Source organism: Medicago sativa, chromosome 1 (assembly GCF_051527215.1).
Source record: "Medicago sativa cultivar Bolivia chromosome 1, Bolivia_mono, whole genome shotgun sequence".
In the NCBI taxonomy this organism is placed as follows: domain Eukaryota; kingdom Viridiplantae; phylum Streptophyta; class Magnoliopsida; order Fabales; family Fabaceae; genus Medicago; species Medicago sativa.
In genome coordinates, this window is record NC_140749.1 from 45,118,856 (window position 1) to 45,146,675 (window position 27,820).

Below are 27,820 nucleotides of genomic sequence, written 5' to 3' on the forward strand. Positions count from 1 at the left end.
ACAAGATTATTAAATGTATGAGCACATAAAATGCATGATTATGCATGTATGAATGCTTGAAATGCATGATTGGTTTGTAGTTTGACAGAGAAGTTTCACAGAGACAGACAAAGCATTGGAAGATTGGGCACGTAGTGGCTCGTGCTATAACATATTCACATGGAAATCCTCTTTGGAGAGACCGTCGTTGAAAGACGTATCAAAACCATGGCTGAGGGCAATAAAAAACTTGTAGAGGAGGGACCTCGGAAGATTCTTTGATACAGATCGCCGCTGTTAGGCGTGTCAGTGTTGGGTAAACATTGGATGTTAGCATCTGTGGTCAATGCTTTTCATATCATATTTTTCAATCCCATTTTTGCCTGAACCGCCCTTTCGGGTTTTCGATTCACCGGAAATAAACTCTTTTCATTGCCCCATTTTTGCCTGAATTGCCTTCATAGGTTGTCAATCAGCGGGGTACTCATTTTTGCCTAAGCCGCCCTTTCGGGTTCTCAACTTAGCGAGCTTTTCCATTTGAGTTTTTTTCAATTTTTTCCATTTTCATTCTGTTTTTTCATTCTTGCCATTGACCACAGATCATCCTAGGGAACGACTTGCTTGTAACATGTATTAAAATAGACATTGACACACATTTTGTTCATGCATGTTTCACTGGAATGTACCCTATTGCTCAGGTTTACTTTCAAAATAGACGGAAAAGATTTTTCAATTTTCAAAAATGCTTGTTTCAGACGTTGACATTATCAAATAGAAAGAAAATATTTTGTATATAGCATTGAAAGTAGCAAGAAAGTAGAGTTTCAAACAATAGCACAGGCTCAAATTGATGTAGAAGAGTGAGAGTCAGCTGAAGGCATAACTCCACGGATTTACAAAGCTTGGAAAATAGTAATTTTAATGGTTGGTGGTACATTGAACACGATGACCGCTACATTTCATAGAAATTTTGAATTCGCAAGTACAGAAACTTCTGATGAAGACGATCATTGACAGCTGCAGATGCCCCCAAGGGGTGATGGTGATTTGCCAGATATAGTTACTTGTCTTTCATTGTCAATCTCATTTTTGCATGAACCGCCCTTTCTGGTTTTCGGCTCATCGAGACGCTCATTCTTGCCTGAGTTGCGTACAATCTCAGCGAGCTTTTTCATATTCATTTTTTTTTGTCCCTAACTTTTGCCTGGATCGTCCTTTCGGGTTTTCGATCCACCGGGAAGCGCATTTTTTCCTAGGCCGCCCTTTCGGGTTTTCGACCTACCACGCTGTTCTTTTTCTTTTTAGACAAAGAATTTCTTGACTATATCGGCATTTACAGGATTCGGAAGTTCAACACCATCCATGTGTGTGAGGATCAAAGCACCACCGGAGAAAGCCTTCTTGACAACATAAGGACCTTCATAGTTAGGTGTCCACTTGCCCCTTGGGTCGGGTTGCTGGCTTATTCTTCTTTTCAATACAAGTTCGCCTTCCTTGAATTCTCGAGGCCGGACTTTCTTGTCAAAAGCATTCTTCATTCGTACTTGATACAACTGTCCATGAGCCATGGCATCCATACGTTTCTCTTCTATCAAATTCAACTGATCATACCGACTTTGACACCATTCAGCCTCAGTTAGCTTTGTTTCCATGATCACTCGAAGAGATGGAATCTCCACTTCCAGAGGGAGAACTGCTTCCATACCATATACCAGAGAAAAGGGAGTTGCCCCGGTTGAACTGCGCACTGTAGTACGGTAACCATGCAAGGCAAAAGGTAGCATCTCATGCCAGTCTTTGTAAGTAGTAACCATCTTTTGAACAATCTTTTTGATATTCTTGTTAGCGGCCTCAACTGCACCATTCATCTGAGGTCTATAAGGAGAAGAGTTGTGATGTTCAATTTTGAATTCCTCACATAAAGCTTGCATCATGCTATTGTTCAGATTGGAACCATTGTCAGTGATGATCTTGTTGGGAACACCGTATCGACAGATGATGTTATTCTTGATAAACTTCACTACCACTTGCTTAGTCACATTTGCATAGGAAGCAGCTTCAACCCACTTGGTGAAATAGTCGATTGCCACCAGAATGAAAAGATGTCCGTTGGAAGCTTTCGGCTCAATTCTCCCGATCATGTCAATGCCCCACATAGAGAAAGGCCATGGGGAAGAAATAACATTGAGGGCATGTGGAGGCACATGAATCTTGTCAGCATAGATTTGACACTTGTGGCATCTCTTGGCATGTCTGTGGCAGTCACGCTCCATAGTTATCCAGTAATAGCCGGCTCTTAACAGTTTCCTTGACATGGCATGGCCCGTAGCATGGGTTCCAAAAGTACCGTCATGTACATCATGCATCAATTTCTCAGCTTCTTGTTCATCGACACATCTTAACAAGACCATGTCATAGTTCCTCTTGTATAGGATTTCTCCGTCCAGAAGGAATCTACTAGCCCATCTCCTCAGGGTCTTTTTATCCCTATTGGAGGCACCAGGTGGATATTCATGATTTTGCAAGAACTGTTTGATGTTATAATACCAAGGTCTTCCATCATTCACATCTTCATCAGCTTGATCTGGCATATTCTCAATAGTAAACACATGAGCGGGTCTATTAAGACGCTGCACTTTGATTACGGGCACGTCATTCCAGTGGTTCACACGAAACATGGAAGATAAAGTAGCAAGAGCATCAGCCATTTGGTTTTCATCCCGAGGGATATGATGCAGCTCAACCTTTGTAAAGTATGTCAACAGACGTCTTGCATAGTCACGGTAAGGGATCAGCTTCTCATGATGAGTCTCCCATTCACCCTTTATCTGATTAATAACGAGTGCAGAATCTCCATAGATGTCAAGATGCTTGATTCTCATATCAATGGCTTCTTCAATGCCCAAGATGCATGCTTCATATTCAGCCACGTTGTTCGTGCATTCAAAAGTTATTCGTGCAGTGAAAGGAATGTGGTGCCCCTGCGGAGTTACAATAATGGCTCCAATCCCTTTACCATAAGCATTAACAGCACCATCAAACACCAATCCTCACTTGCCATTGGGATCTGGCCCTTCATTGATCAGTGGTTCTTCACAGTCTTTTGCTTTCAGATACATAATCTCCTCATCAGGGAAATCAAACTTAATCGGCTGGTAATCATCAAGAGGTTGACAAGCAAGATGCTTAGCAAGGATACTTCCTTTGATTGCTTTCTGAGCTTTGTACACAATATCATATTCAGACAACAACATTTGCCAACGTGCAATCTTTCCAGTAACAGCAGGCTTCTCAAAAATGTACTTGATTGGATCCATTCGGGATATCAACCAAGTTGTATGATTCACCATATAATGACGCAGGCGTTTGGCAGGCCAAGCTAAAGCACAACAAGTCTTTTCAAGCATTGTATACTGAGTCTCACAGTCGGTGAACTTCTTGCTCAGATAGTAGATAGCATGTTCTTTCTTTCCAGTCTCGTGTTGTTGACCGAGAACACAACCCACAGAATCATCTAGCACCGACAGGTACATAATCAAAGGCCTTCCTTCCACTGGCGGGACAAGGATAGGTGGTTCCAACAGGTATTCTTTAATACTATCAAAAGCTTCCTGGCATTCATCATTCCATACAACAGGCTGATTCTTTCTGAGCAGTTTGAAAATTGGTCCACAGGTAGTAGTCATGTGTGATATAAATCTTGAAATATAATTCAGGCGTCCGAGGAAACCTCTGACTTGATTTTCAGTTTGAGGGGCTGGCATCTCTCTGATGGCTCGGACTTTGTCAGGATCAGCTTCAATGCCCCTTTGACTTACAATGAAGCCTAGCAACTTTCCAGATCTTACACCAAATGTGCATTTGTTAGGATTCAACCGCAGCTTGTACTTTCTTAACCTTTCGAACATCTTTTTCAAATACACAAGGTGCTGCTCTTCATCACTTGATTTCACAATCATGTCATCAACATACACTTCAATCTCTTTGTGAATCATATCATGAAACAGAGTAGTCATACCTCTTTGATACGTTGCACCAACATTTATCAAGCCGAACGGCATCACTTTATAACAGAACGTTCCCCATGGAGTGATGAAGGACGTCTTTTCTCTATCTTCAGGTGACATCCGTATCTGGTTATAGCCGGAGAAACCATCCATAAAAAGAGAATGTAACGCCCTAAACCCTGAAAGCAATAATCATGCGATTTTAAATAATAAATATCCAAAAGGTTTAGACGTCGCGTCGTCATTTGTTTCAAGACATACAAATATTCAGTTTAAAAAAAACTACGCAGCGGAAAATTTCAACAATCAGCATAAAAATCTCAGAGACATACAGTCATCCTCAGGTACATCTAGTAACCATCTCAAAGGCCATAACAAGGCTCAACACATAAGAAATATCTCAACAGTCATATAAAAATCTCAACATAAACCAACGACAAAAGTAAGACTCGAAATCCTAATCAGAGCCCGACACAACTAAACTCCAAAGCAGATAAAGGAGGAAGCTTCCGCTATCCTCAAGCAACTCACCAAGCCAGCTAAGCAACTAATCCTGCACACCGTCTACCCATTCATAAGAATAAGGCAGGCGGTCAACCAAACGACCACTGGGGGTTAGACATCATTCAAATCAAATTAAGCGCAATTAAATGAAAATAAACAACATAACTAATTTCAGATGATCAATGAAATCAAATCATATTATTCACAAGGATTCATCGTCATTTATTCAACATTAATCATACAAATGTGCTATATCATAACAAGTGTACTTTCACACCTTCATATATCACCAAATTTCACTAAGTATGCAATCACCAAAATTTCATCAATGTACATATTTCACCAAGGTTCACCAAGCACATATCAAACATAGCACATTTAAACCTTAATGAATGTATGTAATGCGCCTAGACACGACTTTATATGCATGTGGTACCGAATCATCGTCAAGGTTGTCACCTCAAAACATCGCCTCTTGATACGAAATTGTATCATAAACATCGCCTCGAAACATCGCCTTTAAACACTTATGAATGCATGAATATATGACACCACAATGCATACGTTCATACAATAGTTCACCAACATGAACACCGACACCTTTCATACATGCAAACACCATCAGTATCATCACCAAATTGCATGTAAGAATTCACCTTTCATTACAAATCACCAACACCAAAATCATCATCAATAACATTCATCTCAAAGAAGCAACAAGGTTCCAAATTCACATTTCACATTAAACGGACATCTAACAACATCATGATATTCATCACATTAAACCCCCCAAACAACATTGATTCATTCTTATTCTATCATATCATCATGGATAAAAGGTCATTTACAAGTTATTGAATCATAAAACTCAAGTTTAGCATAATTCGTCTATTTTGACATTCTCACATCAACAAATGGTTTGCATTCCAAAACTAATCATATAGATCAATATCAATTATTAATCTTAATAATGGTATCTCTTTTTAAACCATGGAGTTCCATTCAAAGACAAAAGGTCACGACATTTAATTTGAAACATTCAGAAACATGAAAGTATATATACAACCTCTAGCCCTTAAACACTCTATGATCAAAAATAAAATAAAAACACTATTAGGGACTTAATTTATTTGATCATAGTTGTATATCTTTCTTGAAACCTATTGCACCTACTTTAAAAAAATTAACATGGCAGCAAGGACAATTAAAAAAAAAACGAAAGGTATGCCAAAAAGAAAAATAGCATCAATGTGCCACACCAAATTTCTAGTAAAATAACAGTGTTGTAGCAGCACTCACAGAGCTTGCAATTGGTTTGTACCACATATAATACACGTATAGAATTAATGGCAACCATATAAGCATGACCCAAAAGTTAATTTTATACTAGAAAGCCATAAGCCAAAAGCATACATTAACACAAAATTGGAACAGCTCATATTTTAAACTCAGTGGGTTCACAGCCAACACGAAAGCACAACATAGAAGCACAGTTATAAAATTAAGATCACCCTTTGGATTCACTAAAGACTAAAGGAAAAGAATTATGGTTTAGCCGAAGCCATAACTTAATTTGGCATGCACAGTTTAGATAAAATTTCTACTCTGACTCAGTCTCATAGTCTCCAAATTCAAGAAGAAAAATAAACAAAATAATTTGTGATGGCACTTACACTAAATGGAACGGCTTGCTCCTTCTTTCCAAGAAATCAACACGCCATACCCATGTGTAATTAATTAGTAACCACACCTTGTTTTATTTTACTAAAAGAAATACTTTTCTATACATAGAAATCAACTACCAAGTAAAGGATGAGAATGAGTCCTATAGCTAGCAAACAAAGCAAACAATTATCCAACACAGAAGGCACATCAGTAGTAGTGTATTGTAACTTCAACAAACACACACCACTTCAGCTCATGACAGCACAAAATTGGTTAGTTAAAATTATGATTTTCAACATTTTAAGCTAAAATCACAAAAACAACTTATTATGAACCAAGAGCATGGATATGAACATGTTAATTCACCAATTCCACAAAAATTAGTATACACATAGTTACCCACTAATTAGTAGCACGAATTTTACCAAACAAAATCATCAATTCAACAATTAATCATAAGCTAAGAAAAGTGATTATGAGAATAAGTATCTAACCCCCTTACCTCAAAGCTTTACCAACACTAGCTATGACTTCACTCTCCCCTTAGCTCTTGAATTTCACCTCTCCTAAGCTCTTGATCTTCTTTCCTCTAAGCTCTTCTCTTGCTCCCACTTTCTCTCTCTACCTCTCTCTATGTTTGTGACAATTTGGAATAATGAGAAATGACCTAATTTTTCTCTTAAGGGATATCCTTATATACACCACATGTTGGGCTAAATTAGGTTAGAGCTTAATGGGCCTCTAAAACTCATGTCACTAAATTCTCAAAAAGTTACTACACTTACTTAAACCGTTAAAACACCGGATAATTAATATCTCTAATTTATTACTTATTTCTATCTTAGTAAAAATAACTATTCTCACAAAAGAAAATAACCTTCCTAAAAAAAAACTAATTTACCCCCGCTCACCAAATGACCAAAATACCCCTAAGTCTAAAATGACTAAAATACCCTTCTTAAGCCAGAATCCAATAATCCCGAATAAAATACACACAAGTACAAGTAATCACACACAAACACACATAAAAACAAATAAAATAAATCTGACGAAAATCAGGCTGTTACAACTCTCCCCCTCTAAAAAGAATTTTCGCCCTCGAAAATTACCTGAAGGAAACAACTCCGGATACGAAACCTTCATCCTACTCTCCGATTCCCAGGTAGCACTCTCACCAGTTGGTCCAACCCAAATCACCTTCACCAAAATAATCTCTTTTCCTCTTAAGCGCTTCACTTCCCGATCTTCAATTCTAACTGGCCAAGTCTCAACAGTCAAATTCTCTTTTACTTCCAAATCATCCACTTGAATCACATGAGACGCATCGTACACATACTTCCTCAACTGAGACACATGAAACACATCATGAAGATTCGACAACGATGGCGGTAACGCAATCCGATACGCTACAACTCCAATCTTCTCTATAATCTCAAACGGTCCAACAAAACGAGGTGTCAACTTCCGACACTTCAAAGCACGTCCAACACCGGTTACAGGATTCACTCTTAAAAACACATGATCACCAACCTGAAACTCAATATCCTTTCTCCTCTTGTCATGATAACTCTTCTGCCTACTCTGAGACGCTTTCATCTTCTCTTGGATCATCTTCACCTTCTCCGTAGTCTCTTGCACCACTTCCGGTCCTAACAAAACACTTTCTCCTGACTCATACCAACACAACGGCGTCCTACACCTCCGTCCATACAAAGCCTCAAACGGTGCCATCCCGATACTAGAGTGAAAGCTGTTGTTGTAAGTAAACTCAATCAACGGTAAACATTCAACCCAACTGACACCTTTCTCTAAAACACAAGCTCTCAACAAATCCTCCAAACTCTGAATCGTCATCTCCGTCTGCCCATCAGTCTGGGGATGATAAGCAGAACTCAACCTCAACTTGGTTCCCAAAGCTGCTTGCAAACTCTCCCAAAACTTAGAAGTAAACCTCGGATCTCTATCTGACACGATGCTAGAAGGAATACCATGCAACCTGACAATCTGCTCAATGTAGATCTCAGCCAACTTCGCCACGGACATACCGGTCTTGATAGGAACGAAATGTGCCGACTTCGTCAAACGATCAACAATCACCCAAATCGAATCAAAACCCTTCACAGTCTTCGGCAACGCTCCGACAAAGTCCATAGAGATACTATCCCATTTCCATTCTGGCACAAACAACGGTTGCATCAAACCCGACGGCTTCTGATGTTCAATATTCGACTTCTGACAAATCAAACAAGCATAAACAAACTCTGCAATTTCCTTCTTCATTCCAGGCCACCAAAACAACTTCTTCAGATCCTGATACATCTTCATCGCTCCTGGATGAATACTCAGACTACTCCTGTGACCTTCTTCCAAAATCTGTTTCTTAAGCTCAAGTATGTTTGGCACACAAACTCGGTCACGAAACATCAACACACCATTCTCATTCACCTAAAGTCCCCACCTTTACCTTGATTAATCAACACCACTCGATCCACAAGTTCCAAATCTTCCTTTTGGCCATTCTTGATCTCTTCCAAAATATTACTCGTCAGCTTCAACATTCCCAATCTCACACCATCCGGCGTCAACTCACTAACCAAACTCAAATCTCGAAACTGTTCAATTAACTCCAACTCTTTAACCATCAAAGAAGACATATGTAAAGACTTCCTACTCAAGGCATCTGCCACAACATTCGCCTTCCCAGGATGATAACTCAACTGGAAATCGAAATCCTTAAGATATTCCAACCATCTTCTCTGCCTCATGTTCAACTCTTTCTGATCAAACAAGTACTTCAAACTCTTGTGGTACCTGAACACTTCAAACTTAGAACCATACAAATAGTGCCTCCAAATCTTCAACACAAACACAACTGCCGCCAATTCCAAATCATGAGTCGGATAATTTTTCTCATGCACTTTCAACTGCCTCGACGCATAAGCCACAACCTGACGATTCTGCATCAACACACCACCAAGACCCATCTTAGAAGCATCACAATACACGACAAACGATTCCTTCAGATTCGGAAAAATCAACACTGGCGCTGAAGTCAACCTCTTCTTCAACTCTTGGAAACTCTTCTCGCACTTAGCATCCCAAACATACGCTTGTCCTTTCCGAGTCAACTGCGTCAATGGCAACGCCAACTTAGAGAATCCTTCAATAAACCTCCGATAGTAACCTGCCAATCCAAGAAAGCTTCTAATCTCAAAAACAGACTTCGGAGTCTCCCACTGCAACACTGCATCAACCTTCGACGGATCCACCGCTATACCACCCTTCGAAATCACATGACCAAGAAAACTCACTTCCCGCAGCCAAAATTCACATTTCGATAACTTAGCAAACAACTTCTTCTCCTTCAAGACACTTAACACTATCCTTAGATGCTCAGCATGCTCCTCTTCTGACTTCGAATACACCAAAATATCGTCTATAAACACCACCACAAATTTGTCCAAATAAGGATGGAAGATCCTATTCATATATTCCATAAAGACACCCGGTGCATTAGTCACACCAAATGGCATCACAGAATACTCATAGTGACCATATCTCGTTCGGAACGCAGTTTTAGATATATCTTCTACCTTCACTCTTATCTGATGATATCCTGATCTCAAATCAATCTTACTGAACACTTCCGCACCAACCAACTGGTCCATCAGATCGTCGATCCTCGGGAGTGGATACCGATTCTTAATTGTCACCTTGTTCAACTGTCGATAATCCACACATAACCTCATGCTGCCATCCTTCTTCTTAACTAACAACACTGGAGCACCCCACGGCGAAACACTCGGCCTAATAAACTGCTTATCGAGTAAATCTTCCAACTGCTTCTTCAACTCGCCCAACTCTGATGCAGACATCCGATACGGTGCAATCGAAATAGGACTCGTTCCTGGTACCAAATCAATTGCAAACTCCACTTCTCTCTCCGGCGGTAATTCGGTAATGTCATCTGGAAAAACTTTTGGAAACTCTTGCACTACTGGAAAATCGCTAACTCGTTTCTCGCCACTTTCCTTCAATGAAGCAAACATCATAAACACACTAGCTTCATCGTCCAAAGACTTCTTCACTTGCTCCGCGGTTAAGAACTTCCCACCTACCTCAGCTACTGGCTTAGAGAATGTTATACTCTTGGTTAAACAGTTGATGTTCACACCAAAAGACAACATCCAGTCCATACCGAAAATCACATCCATGTGCTTCAACGGAAGGCACACAAGATCCAACTCAAAATTAACATCACCAAAATTAACAGAACATTTAGCACACACTAAGGAAGTAGTTACCGAACCACTAGCCGGGGTGTCGATAACCATCCCTCGGGACAACGGAGTCACAACCAAACCCAAACGCTCAACACAACTAGCCACAATAAAAGAATGAGTAGCACCAGTATCAATAATTGCAATCAAAGGAGTACTATTGATAAAACACATACCTCGGATTAGATTATCCGGTTGCTCCACTTCCTCCGCATTCAAAGCAAACACCTTACCTGCCGCCTTCTTCGGCTTGGTACACTTAGTACTGATATGACCTGCATCTCCACAGTTGTAACAAGTAATATCCTGCTTGCACTCAAACGACTTGTGACCAGCTTTCCCACACTTGAAGCAACTATCACCCCTCCTACAATCATTAGCAAAATGACCCAAAGTTCCACACTTGTAGCACCTCACCTCAGCAACATTCGGCTTAGAGCCTCCACCCACCTCTTTCTTCTTCCCTTTGTCCTTGTTGTACGGCTTCCCAAATCCATGACCCTTTCCTTTCTTATCATGCAATGCTTTGTAATGGTTCACCTTGACCTTTCCGGCATCATCAAACATACGACACTTGTGCACCAAAGTATCAAAATCTCTAATCTCCTGAATACACATGTACTGATAGATATCCGGCCTGAGTCCACTTTCAAACTTCACACACTTAGAAACCATCGCATCCTCGGCATTGATATACGGGCAAAACCTCGAAAGCTCTTCAAATTTTGCAGCATACTCTGCCACTGACCGATTCTCCTGCTTCAAGTTCAAGAATTCCACTTCCTTCCTGGTCCTCAAATCCTCAGGAAAGTACTTCCTCAAAAACTCAGTCTTGAACCTACCCCAAGTCACAGCCTCTCCACTAGCCTCAAGTCTCCCCTTAGCATTCGTCCACCAGATCTCAGCCTCCTCAGCAAGCATGTGTGTAGCCAACCTGACCTTCTGGTCTTCACTGGTCACCATAGCACGGAAGATCCTCTCCATGCCTTGCACCCATGTCTGAGCTCCCTCCGGGTCAAACCTTCCCTTGAACGTTGGCGGTTTGTTTCGCAAGAAACGATCGAGCCTCTGCTCCTCCGCTTCTCCATGATCCTGATGACCATTCGCAACTTGCTGGTTGGTTTGAGCCAACACCTGAGCTAATGCAGCCAAGGCCGCTGCAATAGCCACATCATCTCTACCACCAGCCATCTCTCACTACACACAAACCAAAACCAACATATAAGAACAACAGAACAATTATCGAAGATATTCCTATACCATTCGCATACAAACAGAAATAATCACCCAATTTTGGTCCGGACAAGACCGACATGGCTCTGATACCAACTTGTAACGCCCTAAACCCTGAAAGCAATAATCATGCGATTTTAAATAATAAATATCCAAAAGGTTTAGACGTCGCGTCGTCATTTGTTTCAAGACATACAAATATTCAGTTTAAAAAAAACTACGCAGCGGAAAATTTCAACAATCAGCATAAAAATCTCAGAGACATACAGTCATCCTCAGGTACATCTAGTAACCATCTCAAAGGCCATAACAAGGCTCAACACATAAGAAATATCTCAACAGTCATATAAAAATCTCAACATAAACCAACGACAAAAGTAAGACTCGAAATCCTAATCAGAGCCCGACACAACTAAACTCCAAAGCAGATAAAGGAGGAAGCTTCCGCTATCCTCAAGCAACTCACCAAGCCAGCTAAGCAACTAATCCTGCACACCGTCTACCCATTCATAAGAATAAGGCAGGCGGTCAACCAAACGACCACTGGGGGTTAGACATCATTCAAATCAAATTAAGCGCAATTAAATGAAAATAAACAACATAACTAATTTCAGATGATCAATGAAATCAAATCATATTATTCACAAGGATTCATCGTCATTTATTCAACATTAATCATACAAATGTGCTATATCATAACAAGTGTACTTTCACACCTTCATATATCACCAAATTTCACTAAGTATGCAATCACCAAAATTTCATCAATGTACATATTTCACCAAGGTTCACCAAGCACATATCAAACATAGCACATTTAAACCTTAATGAATGTATGTAATGCGCCTAGACACGACTTTATATGCATGTGGTACCGAATCATCGTCAAGGTTGTCACCTCAAAACATCGCCTCTTGATACGAAATTGTATCATAAACATCGCCTCGAAACATCGCCTTTAAACACTTATGAATGCATGAATATATGACACCACAATGCATACGTTCATACAATAGTTCACCAACATGAACACCGACACCTTTCATACATGCAAACACCATCAGTATCATCACCAAATTGCATGTAAGAATTCACCTTTCATTACAAATCACCAACACCAAAATCATCATCAATAACATTCATCTCAAAGAAGCAACAAGGTTCCAAATTCACATTTCACATTAAACGGACATCTAACAACATCATGATATTCATCACATTAAACCCCCCAAACAACATTGATTCATTCTTATTCTATCATATCATCATGGATAAAAGGTCATTTACAAGTTATTGAATCATAAAACTCAAGTTTAGCATAATTCGTCTATTTTGACATTCTCACATCAACAAATGGTTTGCATTCCAAAACTAATCATATAGATCAATATCAATTATTAATCTTAATAATGGTATCTCTTTTTAAACCATGGAGTTCCATTCAAAGACAAAAGGTCACGACATTTAATTTGAAACATTCAGAAACATGAAAGTATATATACAACCTCTAGCCCTTAAACACTCTATGATCAAAAATAAAATAAAAACACTATTAGGGACTTAATTTATTTGATCATAGTTGTATATCTTTCTTGAAACCTATTGCACCTACTTTAAAAAAATTAACATGGCAGCAAGGACAATTAAAAAAAAAACGAAAGGTATGCCAAAAAGAAAAATAGCATCAATGTGCCACACCAAATTTCTAGTAAAATAACAGTGTTGTAGCAGCACTCACAGAGCTTGCAATTGGTTTGTACCACATATAATACACGTATAGAATTAATGGCAACCATATAAGCATGACCCAAAAGTTAATTTTATACTAGAAAGCCATAAGCCAAAAGCATACATTAACACAAAATTGGAACAGCTCATATTTTAAACTCAGTGGGTTCACAGCCAACACGAAAGCACAACATAGAAGCACAGTTATAAAATTAAGATCACCCTTTGGATTCACTAAAGACTAAAGGAAAAGAATTATGGTTTAGCCGAAGCCATAACTTAATTTGGCATGCACAGTTTAGATAAAATTTCTACTCTGACTCAGTCTCATAGTCTCCAAATTCAAGAAGAAAAATAAACAAAATAATTTGTGATGGCACTTACACTAAATGGAACGGCTTGCTCCTTCTTTCCAAGAAATCAACACGCCATACCCATGTGTAATTAATTAGTAACCACACCTTGTTTTATTTTACTAAAAGAAATACTTTTCTATACATAGAAATCAACTACCAAGTAAAGGATGAGAATGAGTCCTATAGCTAGCAAACAAAGCAAACAATTATCCAACACAGAAGGCACATCAGTAGTAGTGTATTGTAACTTCAACAAACACACACCACTTCAGCTCATGACAGCACAAAATTGGTTAGTTAAAATTATGATTTTCAACATTTTAAGCTAAAATCACAAAAACAACTTATTATGAACCAAGAGCATGGATATGAACATGTTAATTCACCAATTCCACAAAAATTAGTATACACATAGTTACCCACTAATTAGTAGCACGAATTTTACCAAACAAAATCATCAATTCAACAATTAATCATAAGCTAAGAAAAGTGATTATGAGAATAAGTATCTAACCCCCTTACCTCAAAGCTTTACCAACACTAGCTATGACTTCACTCTCCCCTTAGCTCTTGAATTTCACCTCTCCTAAGCTCTTGATCTTCTTTCCTCTAAGCTCTTCTCTTGCTCCCACTTTCTCTCTCTACCTCTCTCTATGTTTGTGACAATTTGGAATAATGAGAAATGACCTAATTTTTCTCTTAAGGGATATCCTTATATACACCACATGTTGGGCTAAATTAGGTTAGAGCTTAATGGGCCTCTAAAACTCATGTCACTAAATTCTCAAAAAGTTACTACACTTACTTAAACCGTTAAAACACCGGATAATTAATATCTCTAATTTATTACTTATTTCTATCTTAGTAAAAATAACTATTCTCACAAAAGAAAATAACCTTCCTAAAAAAAAACTAATTTACCCCCGCTCACCAAATGACCAAAATACCCCTAAGTCTAAAATGACTAAAATACCCTTCTTAAGCCAGAATCCAATAATCCCGAATAAAATACACACAAGTACAAGTAATCACACACAAACACACATAAAAACAAATAAAATAAATCTGACGAAAATCAGGCTGTTACAGAGAACACTTTAGACTGAGCAGTACTGTCAACGAGCACATCAATATGAGGCAATGGGAAGTTATCTTTCGGACTAGCTTTATTCAAATCTCTGTAATCAACACACATTCGGACCTTCCCATCTTTCTTTGGTACTGGTACAATGTTGCCAATCCACTCAGGATATTCAGCTGTCATGAGGAAGCCCGCCTCAATTTGCTTTTGCACCTCAGCCTTAATCTTAAGAGCCATGTCTGGACGAGACCTTCTCAATTTCTGTTTGACAGGAGGACATTCAGGTCTTGTCGGTATCCGATGTTCCACAATCTTGGGATCTAGACCCGGCATATCTTCATAGGACCATGCAAAGACATCTGGATAATCATGGAGAAGCTGAGTAATCTTCTTTTTCACCTCTGGCTCAAGTGCAGCACCAATCTTGATCTCTCGCTTGTTCTCTTCAGTACCCAGATTGATAAGCTCAATCTCTTCCTGGTGAGGCTGAATGGCTCTTCTCTCTTGCTCAAGCAATCGAGTGATTTCATACGGTATCTCTTCATCATCTTCCTCATCTTCAGCTTCATATACAGGGAATTCAAAATTTGGAGGAACCATAGGGTCACTGTGTTCAACGGGTTTATTATGGTTCAATCTGCATAATATGATTGGGATGATTTTAGAAGAATGTTTTTCATGCAGATTTTTGAAATTAATAAGAAAATACAGATGTTTTGGTTTTTTCTGGCATTACCATTATTTCCAAGAAAAAGGCACTAAAAGTAAAAACAACAAAGAGTCGTGAGAAAGACGACAACTTTTATTGATAACGGCAATGTCGAAACAAACATGCCCTTACAAGGTCATCACTTTCGCCTCGGGCAGAGCGAAAGGATTGTTATTTTGAAAACAAAGAAAAGCATGAGCAACAAGACACATTACATGGAAGCATGCATGACTAAAGGAACATCAATGGCCTCCCAATTTCTCACGGTGCCTCCTGGTACAACAAACGTAGGCACATAACTACTTTCAGCAGCATCTTCAGCAATAGCATTGATAAACCCAGCACTATAGAAAGTTCCTGTTGAAACGCCCGAAGTCGGGGAGAACCGAAGGCCCTCTTTACGCTTGTTTTCCAAAATCTGTATCACTTTGCCCCAGCCAGCAGCTTGCCCTTCTCGAACAGCTTTCTGGGCGTCTTTCAATGAAGCCATACTAGTACTAGCTCTCCGGGGTTCCGCACCTTCAACAGTCAAGCCTTGAAATGACGTCCCTTCAGCGGACCCTGCTTTAACACAAGAGAAAGATGACACTTGGCTAACCAGATATGCTTCTTCACCATGTACAGTGACAAGCTTACCATTCTTCACAAACTTGAGCTTCTGGTGCAGAGTAGAAGTTACTGCCCCAGCGTCGTGAATCCACGGTCTTCCGAGGAGACAACTGTAAGAAGCATTGATGTCCATAACCTGGAAAGTGATCTGGAATGTCTCAGGACCAATGGTAATCGGTAGATCTACCTCTCCAAGAACATCTTTGCGAGATCCATCGAAAGCCTTAACCAAATAGCTACTTCCCCTTAGAGAGAGTCCATGATGACTCAACTATCTCAGTGTAGACTCAGGCATTACATTTAAGGATGATCCAGTGTCCACCAACACATTGGATATCATGTCAGACTTGCAGTGCACTGAGATATGCAAAGCCAAATTATGGTATTTCCCTGCTTCGAGGAGCTCATCGTCACCAAACCCCAAGTTGTTGCAAGCAGTAATGTTACCCACTATTCCATCGAACTGATCAACGGAGACTTCATGATCAACATAGGCCTGTTCCAGTACTTTCATCAACACTTTCCTGTGAGCTTCTGAGCTCAAAAGCAAAGACAAGATGGATATTTTTGATGGGGTTTGCAGCAGCTGGTCAATAATCTTATAATCGTTCTTTTTGATAAGCCTCAGAATTTCATCCAGATTAGACTCTTCAATAGACTGGTCTGATGGGCCGGTGTTCTTGTCAATAGGAGGAGCAACTGGTGGAGTTATTGTGGCAACAGGTGTAACCACCTTCTTTTGGAACAAGGGTGGACGGACCTTTCCGCTTCTCAGAGTTGTAACTTCTCTGGAAACGTTATCAACCGTAGCTGGGGATACCAGAGGCACTTCCACTCCATTCTCAACCATAGTTGCATCATACTTGTAAGGGATTGCCTTAGTAGAGGCATAAGATACTGGGCCAGGCAACCTGATTACTAAGGGTTCAACATCCCTTGTCTGAGATACCCTTCCAGCAGGAGAATCATGAAACACTGGCACAATCACACAAACATCACTGGCAATCAAGTGTTTATCATCCATTAGGCTCTGTATATCATCTTGCACCGCACAACAACCCATAGAATTTTGAAGACATCCTGAACAAGAAGCATGATTGTGATTGAACAAAGAAGCCTGGCAAAGTTTGACATGTAGTGGCACCAAAGGAGTAGCAACATTACGGACATCTAAAGTGGGAGCCTCTCTAGGAACACGAACTCCTTCGAAAGCCTCGATCATGTTAACGGCAGCATGGTTTGGAAGTGGATTGTCGAGAACATGAGGAACACTATTTTCAAAAGTCAACCGTCCTCTGTCGATCAGATCCTTTACAACGTACTTCAGAGCATAGCAACCTTCAACATCGTGGCCTTGAGCGCCCTGATGGAATTCACATGTGAGATCCTGTCGGAACCTGGGAGGCAATGGCGTAGGCGGAGGCTTGCCTGGTCTGGTGACGCAGTGGCCTTTAGCAAGTAGAGTTGGGAGCAGATCAGCATACCGCATTGGTATTGGTGGGAAATAAGTCTTGGGCCGAGGACCCTGTTGTTGCTGCTGTTGCTGTTGAGCAGGAGGCTGCTGTTGTACTTGCTGAGCAATGACATTAACAGGCACTAGTGGTTGACCCGGTGGCAGAGGATATTGCTGGTAGAATGGTGGGAAGAAAGGATGTTGAGAGTACTGCATATATTGGTAGGGCAGAGGTAACTGAGCAGCGGCTGTAGACTGATTACCAGATACCATCCCGACTTCGGATTCTTTCTTCTTATGGTGGCCATTACCATACTTCTTAGGTGCACTAGCTGAGGACTCACCCTTTTCAAGAACAATGATACCCTCTCTGACAGCCTCCTCTAGACGAGTTCCCATAGTAACCATGTCGGAGAAATTATTCGGAGCAGAGACTATCATTCTTTCAACATATTCCTTCTTCAGAGTTTTCATGAATGTCCGTGTCAGTTCTTCCTCATCAAGCCGAGGAGAAACACGGGCAGCTGCCCCTCTCCATCTCTGAGCATATTCACGGAATGTTTCATCTGACTTCTGAGACAAAGACTTAAGAGAATCCCTGTTCGGCTTCAAGCGGGTGTTAAATTCATAATGATTTTCAAAAGCAGCAGCGAGTTCCTCAAAAGTATGGATATTGTCTTTGCTCAAACTAGTGTACCAGTCTGCCGCATCTTCCATCAAGCTATCCTGGAAGCAGTGGATCATCAGCGCATCATTATCTGCGTAATTGGCCATCTTTCGGACGTACCGAATAACATGGCTATGTGGACAAGAAGTTCCATTGTATTTGTCAAAATCTGGCACTTTGAACTTCTTAGGAACCTCAAATTGGGATACCAGGCATAGATCACGAGCCTTAGCAGAAACACCGTTCCCTCGGCTAGCTTTGACCTCGCGGAGTTCTCCAGCTAACTCTCTTAACTGTTTTCTCATAGCCTCCATTATAGGGTCTTGTCCACGCGGAGTGTCAACATCAATTACCTGTTGCACAGTGTGTACAATAGGATCGGTAACAACAGTAGTCACTTGAGGCATAGAGGTGGATGTAGAAGCAAAAGTCGTCACAGGAATCTGTCCTTGATTGCCAATACCGGAAATACCAGCCGCAGTATTAGGAGCATAGAAAGCTGAGAGTCCATAAGGGCGTCCATTGGGCATAACAAACCGAGCATCAGAAACCACAGTAGACAGTGGGATAGATGGAATCATTTTAGTAGAAGCTGGAACAGATGTGGCTGGTTGTTCTTGTGCAGCCATCATAGTAGACATAGCGTCATGAGCCTTAGCCAAGTTTTCTTTCATAGCAGCCAATTCGGCACGGAGCTGAGCATTTTCTTCTTCAAAGTTAGCCATGTTTCTTCTCTTGTACAATCTTGTTTGATGAACTCTATCTGGTTGGTAAACCTTACGAGCACGAGCCACTTTTCAGACTGCGGCAGAAGAACCAGGAGGCAATGAGCATGAGGGAAGTCTTTTGTGACCAATGAATGCATATGATGCATGAGATGTGTTAATGCATATGCAAAAAGACTCTTTTTTTGTGTTATCGAAGGGTTTTAGACAAATTAGAAATTTGTAAACATTACTAAACAATTGAAACATCAAAACCAGACAAAACAATCAAACATCCCAAAGTCTTACAAGATAATTCCCTTTGAAATACTAAGCCAAGGGATAGACTTTGAAATGTAGAACAACATAAACAACTGGAAATAACAGTAGGAAACAGAAATCCTCAAGCATAGGAAGTGGAAGGATCATCCTCAGACTCAGACTCAGACTCATAGCTGCAGTATCGTGCATAGAAGTTACGGGCACCCCTAGCCCTCTTGGAATCTCTCATAAGCAACTTATCCTTTTCTTCAATTTCTTTCCGAGCTTTAGCCAACTCTTTCTTCAATGTCAAAACCTCATGAGTCTTCTGTTCATCTTTTCCATCCAAAGTCATGATCAAATTCTCAGCCTCATAGTATCTAGTCTTCCACTGATGCTTCTCCCGGCTCTCCATAGCTAGATGCTCCTGATACATCTCCTGAGTGGGTGGGAGTAGAGGCAAAGGCATGGTTGGAATAGATGCAAACACATATCTCATTGCGGGGTAAGGCATGCCAATCTTCTCGGCCTGGTTTATCACCCACTAAGTATAGGCCTCATGAGCAATACCGGACCTCACACCCATATGCTTCACCTCTTTCTTCCGAAGCTTAGACCAAGCCTCTATGAAATCTTCTCTTATTCCTGTGGGTGCATTGGAGTAATGGAAGAAGTAAGGAGATGTAGCAAGATAGATAGGCTTCTCTTTCATCGGGAAACCAAATTGTCGCAAGGCGAGCTCCGGGTTATAGTTGATTCCACCCCGGGTACCAAGAAGAGGTGCATTAAGGAACTTTCCACCACCAAGGATGATTTCTTTGACTCTAGCAGCGGGAGTGAGCCAAACCACTTCCTTAGGGGTGAGAGCCATGATCCTCTGTGAAATAGTCCAATTCTCTGGATTATCATGGAAAGACTTCGGAAGGTGCGAAATAAACCACCTATAGAGGAGAGGTACACAGCAAAGAATTATCCATGACCTTTGCCGGATCGATCGTGAATAGCATGGTATGTCTCAGCTAGCAAAGTAGGAACCAGATTCTTGGAGTGGAAGATTATAATAGCATTCATGTCCACGAAGCCATCAAGATTTGGAAAGAGGATAAGCCCATAGATGAGTAGTGCCAGAATAGCCTCAAGAGTGTTCTGACAAGTGGTTTTGAGGTTGGCTTTCTCAAGTAGATACTCTGAAGTGAATCCTCGGATGTGAGCCTTAGTGACAAGATTCTTGGAAACATCGTTAGTCTTGAGATAGAGATTTTTAGCAATAACCAAGGGAGTAGGAGGATGCTCAAATCCCGCGAAAGGTGTCCCCCTAGCTATAGGTAAGCCTGTCAAAGAAGAATAAGCCTCAAGAGTAGGCATCAGCTGAAAGTCAGGAAAAGTGAAGCACTAATAATCCCGATCATAGAATTGCACTAGAGTGCGCACAAGCTTCTCATCCACATTAGTCCGGAGAATAGTAAGTAAATCCCCATAACGGTGTCGGAAACCAATCGGATCCTTGACCTTGAGTGCCAAATCTCTCAAACTAGCCAAATCCACTTCCTTGAACTTGTAGGACTTAGTCTTCCCCATTCCTACAATGTTTACAAATTTAATTCGTCTAAGCCCTTCGATAAATGCATGAAAAAGGTTTATGCATGTATGCATGTATGCATGATCATGTTCAAGTACGGAGAAAACATGGTGGGTTGAGATTCAGAGTCAAGAAGTCATGGGTGGACACGGTGTCCGGTGAATCTAGGGCTTTGGATAATAGTAACCGGGTTCTAAAAGTTCCCAAGTCGCAACATCTCCGACGTATATCATGGTGCCACGAGACAAACACTCGCTCCATGATTATCCGTAAGAAGGTCTAACTTGAGTGTAGCATCGCGTGACGACTAAAATTCGAGACAACACTCGGTTTAGCCTCCGCACTACATCCTAGAAAATGGCCATGGATGGGTTTGGTTATCTACGGTTCATAGCGTCATAGAACAATTAGAAGTAAAGTGCCTAAACGCAACAACATGCGCCGACAACATCACCCCCAAAATGCCTCAGCTATGTGGGATTGATCGCATAATCCAATACACGAGGCAACCCTCGGAATGAATTGTCGACTATATCCCCCCTAAATCCTAAGTTCACTCAGCCCGGATGTAGGACTTTTGATATTCTCACCCCCACACGTTTGCAAGAATTTAAACAATTATTCACATAAGGAAGCAAGTAAAAGAAGCAAGTAAAAACAAAGCGCAAGCGTGAAAATAAAGACTAGGCGTAACTCTCGATTGCCCCCAGCGGAGTCGCCAGCTGTTTTATCTTGGTTTTTTGGGTGTCAAACATTGATTACGCTTGAACCTTTTTAACCTTTGATATCTCATTTTTTCTTGGAAAGGGAAAAATAAGAAAAACCCTTGAGAATCGAGGTCCGGGAGTTGTTTTCGCTACGGGAAGGTGTTAGGCACCCATAACGACTATAGTATCCTATAGGAGCCGTCTTTACTTTCTACACGCGCGCTTTATTTTTAAATGCTATTTGAAAAGTGATATTTACACCTAAGGTTTACTAAGTCAAGAATTAGAGGGAGAAGAAGATGTTTGAATTTTTATTTTATTTGAATTGAAGGAATATTGGTTCCTTGCCTACGTACCCTTTTAAGGGATCAAATCCACCGTAGTTCTCTTCAAAAAATATTTTTGTTTTTGTTGATTGATTTTAAGTTTGAAAAGGGAATTTTGAAGAATAAGAGAGAGAGGCCTCAAGGGCATAAGATTTGGGAAAATGTGAGGTGGAATTAGTTATTTTGCAAAAGGAGTCTAAGTATGGTTAAAATTCATTAGGATTTTGTTTAAGAAGATAAAGGGAAAATCAATGGGATTTTGATCCCTAAGTTTATTTAGAAAAATATTTGAGTGATGTTGTTCATATTTTTTTTGAAAAGAGAATTTTTGTCTAAGTTTCAAGGCTCCTAAACATACATCTAAACATACATTCCCTAAACATACATCTAAAGTATCCATGTGATGTGTGTGCATGTGTCGGTGCTTGTGTCGGTGTACATCATTAGAGTCCTTTGTCCTTTACATCATTGGCCTAAATACATGCTAGGGTCTTGCAAGAATTTAAAATCATAAAGAAAATTACAAAATCCCTAGGCTTTACATTCTAACTTTTGCATGAATTTTAAAGTGTAAGAAGATAAAGACTAAGAATATAAGATGGAGGATGAGATGCTTATGGATGAATGAAACATAATGAAATTGTTAGTAGCATAAGGTGTAATATGGTAAAGGTATCGCAAGTGAAACACTATAACAAGAGCATTGAAATTAACACAAGATAATGCATAATATAGCTAAGACTCAACCTCAAAAATACAAGAATCACATGGCCTATAATTCTCATAATTCAACACATTTTTCAAAGGCACAAACTCAGGTTGTAGAATGAGAATCAAAGCAACATGATAAGCTTTGCATTTTGAAGTGAATTTAGACATATTTACATTATTTATCCACTAACAAAACTTGCAAAGCAAGCAATTAATCATTATTCACACATGCAGCAAAATACACTCAAAACAATAGGTAAAAACTTCACAAAATCACATAGCATGGATCACAAATATTTTCAAGAATTAGAATGGAAATCAAGCAATTTTTCATAGGTTTTTTAATACAAGACTCAAGAAATAAGCAAGAAAATACGTCAATATTTTTTTTATCAAGTTTTTTAGTAAACAAATAGCATAAAAACATCACAAAAATCATCAAGAACATGTGTAAATTTTTATGGAATTTTTATCAAAGTTTTTGAACACATAGGGGTGCAAACAGCAAGAAACAGTGATGAAAATAGCAAAAAAATTAAAGAACAACGCAAGAAATCCAAACCAAAGGCCAGGCCCCAGAGGAAGTGGATCCTGGATCTGCAGGGAAGCAACAAAGGCCGTTGGATTGATCCAATTGGATCAAACCCTAGATCTAAAGGCCAGGATGCAAGGCCAAGTGAACCAAGACTGAACCAGACCGGTCCAGCTGCTTATATAAGGGTTCGTGGACCGGTTCACTTCATTTCACTCTTTCCTTTCTCTCTCTATGTCTCAGTCTTCTCTCCCTTCTCTCTAAAAACTCCGTCGTCTTCTCCGGCGGACTTGACCACCGCCGGTGAAGATTCCGGTGACGGAACCCTAATCTTCTCTGATCTACATGGATCTAAACCCTAAACTACTCTATTTTTCATGCTGATTTCAAACATGAACTTAGATTTGAGAAATAAACGGTGAAACTCTGTAGATCTACAGTTGATGTTTCGGTTTCTTTCTTTTTCAATCTTTTTCGAAAGAACAAGTTCTGGAATTTGTTAACCTACTTTGTTTCACCGTTTATTACGTTTACGAACCTTCGATGATGATTTAAAATGAAAACGAGAAGGATTCGTGAGTTTACCTGAATTTGAACGGAGATTCCAGTGAGAAGACGAAGAAAACCTTCGCGAACCTTCTCTGAGCTTCTGGTAAGTGCTTCGTTGTTGTTCTTCTTCTTCTTCTCTGGTTCACTTCGAATTCAACTTCTCTTCTTCTTACTCTCAACACTTTCCTTGTGATCGTGTTGAATTCGTCATGATTGTTGACGAATTCACGCTTGAATTGCAAGGATGAAAGTTCAATGATGATGATTACGCAAGTAATCACTGAGAACTTTCGATAAATTCGAAAAGATTTGTTGAATTGAAAACGTTTTGGCTTCGATCTTTGGAAATTTGTATTGATTTTGTGTATTTGATGATGAATTTGTTGATTTGTGTTGGTTTTGGTGAATCTGGAAACGGTTAGGGTTTGTTAGATGATGAAGTTCTTCATGAGCTTCATCATGTTCTTCATGAAAAAAGTGGGTTTTGATTCTGTTAGAGGAGAGGGAATGGGTGAAACGTGTTTGTGTGAGTTGGCAGAAAGTGATTGATGATGATCCTGTTGCAATGATTAGGTGGCCTTATATAGGCTGCCATGTGTACCACTGAACCAATTGCAATCTGACACCTGTACTTGGACTGAGACTGGCTCGGCCTTGGCTTAAAATAGACCTGAGGACCTTCCTGCAATTTTTAAGACTTTGGGACTAATCTGCAATTTTGTTAAAAGGACTACAAAACAAATCTTAGAACAATAAAGGACTGGACTGCAAATTTTTAAGACTAAGGACTAAAATGTGAATTGAAAAAGACTTTAAAAGAAAAATAAAATGGAAAGAAGGACTAAAGTGCAATTTCTGAAAGTAAAAGGGCCAAAATGAAAATAATAATAAAAAATGGGATAAAATTGGTAAAATGGACAAAACGTAAAGTGAAACAAAAAGAAAAACACAAAAAGGACTAAAATGAATCAACTACAAAATGAGGTACTTTAAAGTAACCTCTCTCTGTCAAAATTTCATGTGAAATGACCAAAATGCCCCTAGGGACTAAAATGACTCAAAATGACTCAAATGCAATCTTTAAAATGGTTTTTTAACAGGGAATTAAAGCAAGAGTTTATACAAGCTTAATGAAAAGACTCAGAAACAATTCTCAAAGATTAAAAGGAATTTTAACACAGGAAATGACTAAAATGCCCCTAGGGGCTAAACTGACTCAAAATGACTTCAAATGTGATTTTTGAAATGGGTTTTAACATGGAATTAAAACAAGGACTTATACAGACCAATTGAAAAAACTCAAACAATTTTCAAGGACTAAAATGACTAGTATACCCTTCTTCATGAATTCTTTGCAAATAACATTGAAATAATATGCAGAGAAAGATGCAATTGACCAGAGGCAATTCAAATGACTTGAAATGCAAGAAAAACCCTTTGGATGGTTTTAACATGCAAGAAAAGAAGAATTGAGTCAGTATTTTTAGGTCCAAAATTAGGGTATAACAGAGTGCAAAAAGCTGAAATATTGAAGTCTGTTTGAAGGAAATCGCGGCACGCCAATATATTGGCGCGGCGCGATTTTGACGGGTCAGGCCCATAACTTCTATAAATACTGCACTAATCCTGAAGAACAGGGGTTACGATTTTGGAGAGCAAAGTGCGATTTTGAGACATCAGAGACGGCTAGAAGGGCGATTTCTTCAACCTTTTACCAATTCATGTATGTTTTAATTATTTCATTGATTATGCTATTTGTAAACTCGATTATGAGTAGCTAAATCTCTTAGAGATTAGATCCGAGATGAATCTTTGTAACCCTAATTGACACATGTTGCTGTGAAACTCTATTTTGTTTATGAATTCAATTCTAGTTTATTCAATTCAATTGTTCTTAATGCTTTTTATATCTTGATCACATATAACTTGATTTCGTGAGAACGAACGACCACTGACCATGGTTTTCGACTTAGACCTAATTGAATTGTTCTAATAAACAGGGTTAGTCTAGGAATAGATAATCGTTTGTTAGTGATAATAGATTAACGTTCGGTAAAACCTTCAAGAATTATTAGACCACCTAAGGAATTAAGGGCTGTAGTTTAAGAAGATGGTCCTAACTCAAGGAATTGATTAGGGCTATTTTGTTAATCATCGTAAACTAGAAGAGGATTCATAACAAATAGGTGCAGTAGACCAATTAGGGGAACTTAGAGGATTCGAAGGATCTGATCTCATCTTTCTCTCATATTTTCTTAATCAAATCTTTATTTTCTGTTACTTGATTTAATTAAAATCAAACCAAATCTTCTGCCTAGTGGCAAACTAAAAATAAACTTTACACATCCTATTTCTATAACGCAATTGAATTATTGAAGTTAAAAACAGTCCTCGTGGGATCGATATTTTTACTACTTCGATAGTATTTGGTGCACTTGCCAAACCTCTATCAAGTTTTTGGCGCCGTTGCCGGGGACTGTTGATTTATTTCAACAAGGCAATTACGTTATAATCTAGGATTTCTGCAATTTAATTTTCTGTTTTTAATTTTTATTTTTCTGTTTCAGTATTCATTTGATTACTCTTTATCGTGAAGCGCTACTAATGTATTTTTCTGTTTATGCGAGGTAAACAGGGCTCTGACGACTTAGAGTACGATCCGGAAATTGAAAGAACTGCTAGAGCACTTCGGAAAGCTGTCCGATCGCAAAGGTTAGCTCAGTCCGTTCCACCGGGTGTTCGAGAACAAATACCAGAGCCACTCTCAACTGAATCTGAAACATCTGATTCTCCTAAATCTGCTATCATGGGAGAACCTGTACCACCGAGACCTAAGCTAGGAGATTATGGGTTAGCAACTCATCGTGGTCAACTGACCCACACTTTTCAACCAGCTAACCCCGTAGCTTTCGACATCAAGACAACTGTCCTCAACGGTTTGAGGGACAAGCAATTCGATGGGACTGAAGCTATGAGTCCTCATGAACACTTGAGCCGCTTTGCTGAAACTTGCAAGTTTTGTGTGCAACCAGCCACCGTGACTGAAGCACAAAAGAAAATAAGGCTATTTCCTTTCACCTTGACGAGAAGAACAAAAGATTGGTTGCTAACAATACCAAACGGGACTGTCCAAACATGGGAAGAGTTAGAGCTGAAGTTCTTGGAGAAATATTTCCCTATGTCTAAATATTGGGAAAAGAAGATGGAGATCTCTAACTTCAAGCAAGGAGAAGGTGAGTCATTATATGATGCTTGGGAGCGATTCAATTTGCTTCTTAAGAGATGCCCTAATCATGAGTTCACCGAGAAACAATACCTCCAAATCTTCACTGAGGGGGTAACACCAAACACTAGAATGTTCTTAGATGCTTCCGCGGGAGGCAGTCTCAAGAGCAAAACTGATCATGAAGTCCAAGCTTTAATCGAGAACATGGCTGGAAATGAGTATCGTGCTGAAGCTAAGAAGAAGGAAAGAGGAGTGTTTGGGGTGAGTGACCAAACTGCTATCCTTGCTAACCAAGCAGCTATGAACAAACAAATCGAGGCTCTAACCAATGAGTTTCAAGGCTTCACTTTGGCTCACAAGCAACAACAAGTGGCTGCAATCAAATGTGATCTATGCGGTGAAGAACATCCCAATGGTGAATGTGTGCCTGAAGGGTCTAGTGAAGAAGCTAACTACATGGGAGGATATCAAAGGCAAAATCAATATTACACTTCAGGAATCAACAAGCATCCAAATCTCAGCTACTCAAATAACAACGCTTTGAATTCTCAAATGCTTGCTCCTCCACAACAACAACAAAGAAAGCCATCAGCTCTTGAGGAAACTATGATGAACTTCATGAAGATGACTCAAGGCAACTTTGAAGAGATGAAGAAAAGTCAAGAAGCTGAAAGAAAGAACAATGAAGCTTCTAGGAAGATGCTTGAAACTCAACTGGGGCAATTAGCTAAGCAATTGGCTGAACAAAACAAAGGCGGATTCTCAGGTAACACTAAAGACAACCCTAAGAATGAGTCTTGTAATGCTATTGAATTGAGGAGCAAAAAGGTTTTGACACCTTTAGTTCCAAAAGCTCTAAAGAAGGTTGATGATGTAGTAGTTGAGGCGGAGGAAAATGGTGAAGTTGAAAAAAATGATGAGGGTGTAGTTGAAAAAGAAAATGATCATGGAGTA

The 27,820-nt window shown here is 39.7% G+C and overlaps 1 protein-coding gene across 2 annotated transcripts; it reads right to left on the minus strand.

The window, feature by feature from the left end:
- Nucleotides 1–4,183: 4,183 nt before the first annotated feature.
- Nucleotides 4,184–14,618, minus strand: LOC146954979 (uncharacterized). 2 transcript variants are annotated; one of them, XR_015015728.1, is made up of 3 exons: nt 14,275–14,618; nt 12,135–12,167; nt 4,184–4,550 (listed from the first exon to the last, which is right to left on the minus strand). XR_015015728.1 is itself a non-coding variant. In XM_085719392.1 (2 exons), exons 1-2 carry the CDS (start codon nt 11,624–11,626, stop codon nt 4,534–4,536), a joined length of 1,032 nt encoding a protein of 343 aa, XP_085575518.1. In that variant the 3' UTR covers nt 4,184–4,533. The 2 variants fall into 2 exon arrangements, 1 of the variants encoding a protein (XP_085575518.1); XM_085719392.1 differs by lacking the exons at nt 12,135–12,167; nt 14,275–14,618 and adding an exon at nt 10,612–11,626.
- Nucleotides 14,619–27,820: the final 13,202 nt, after the last annotated feature.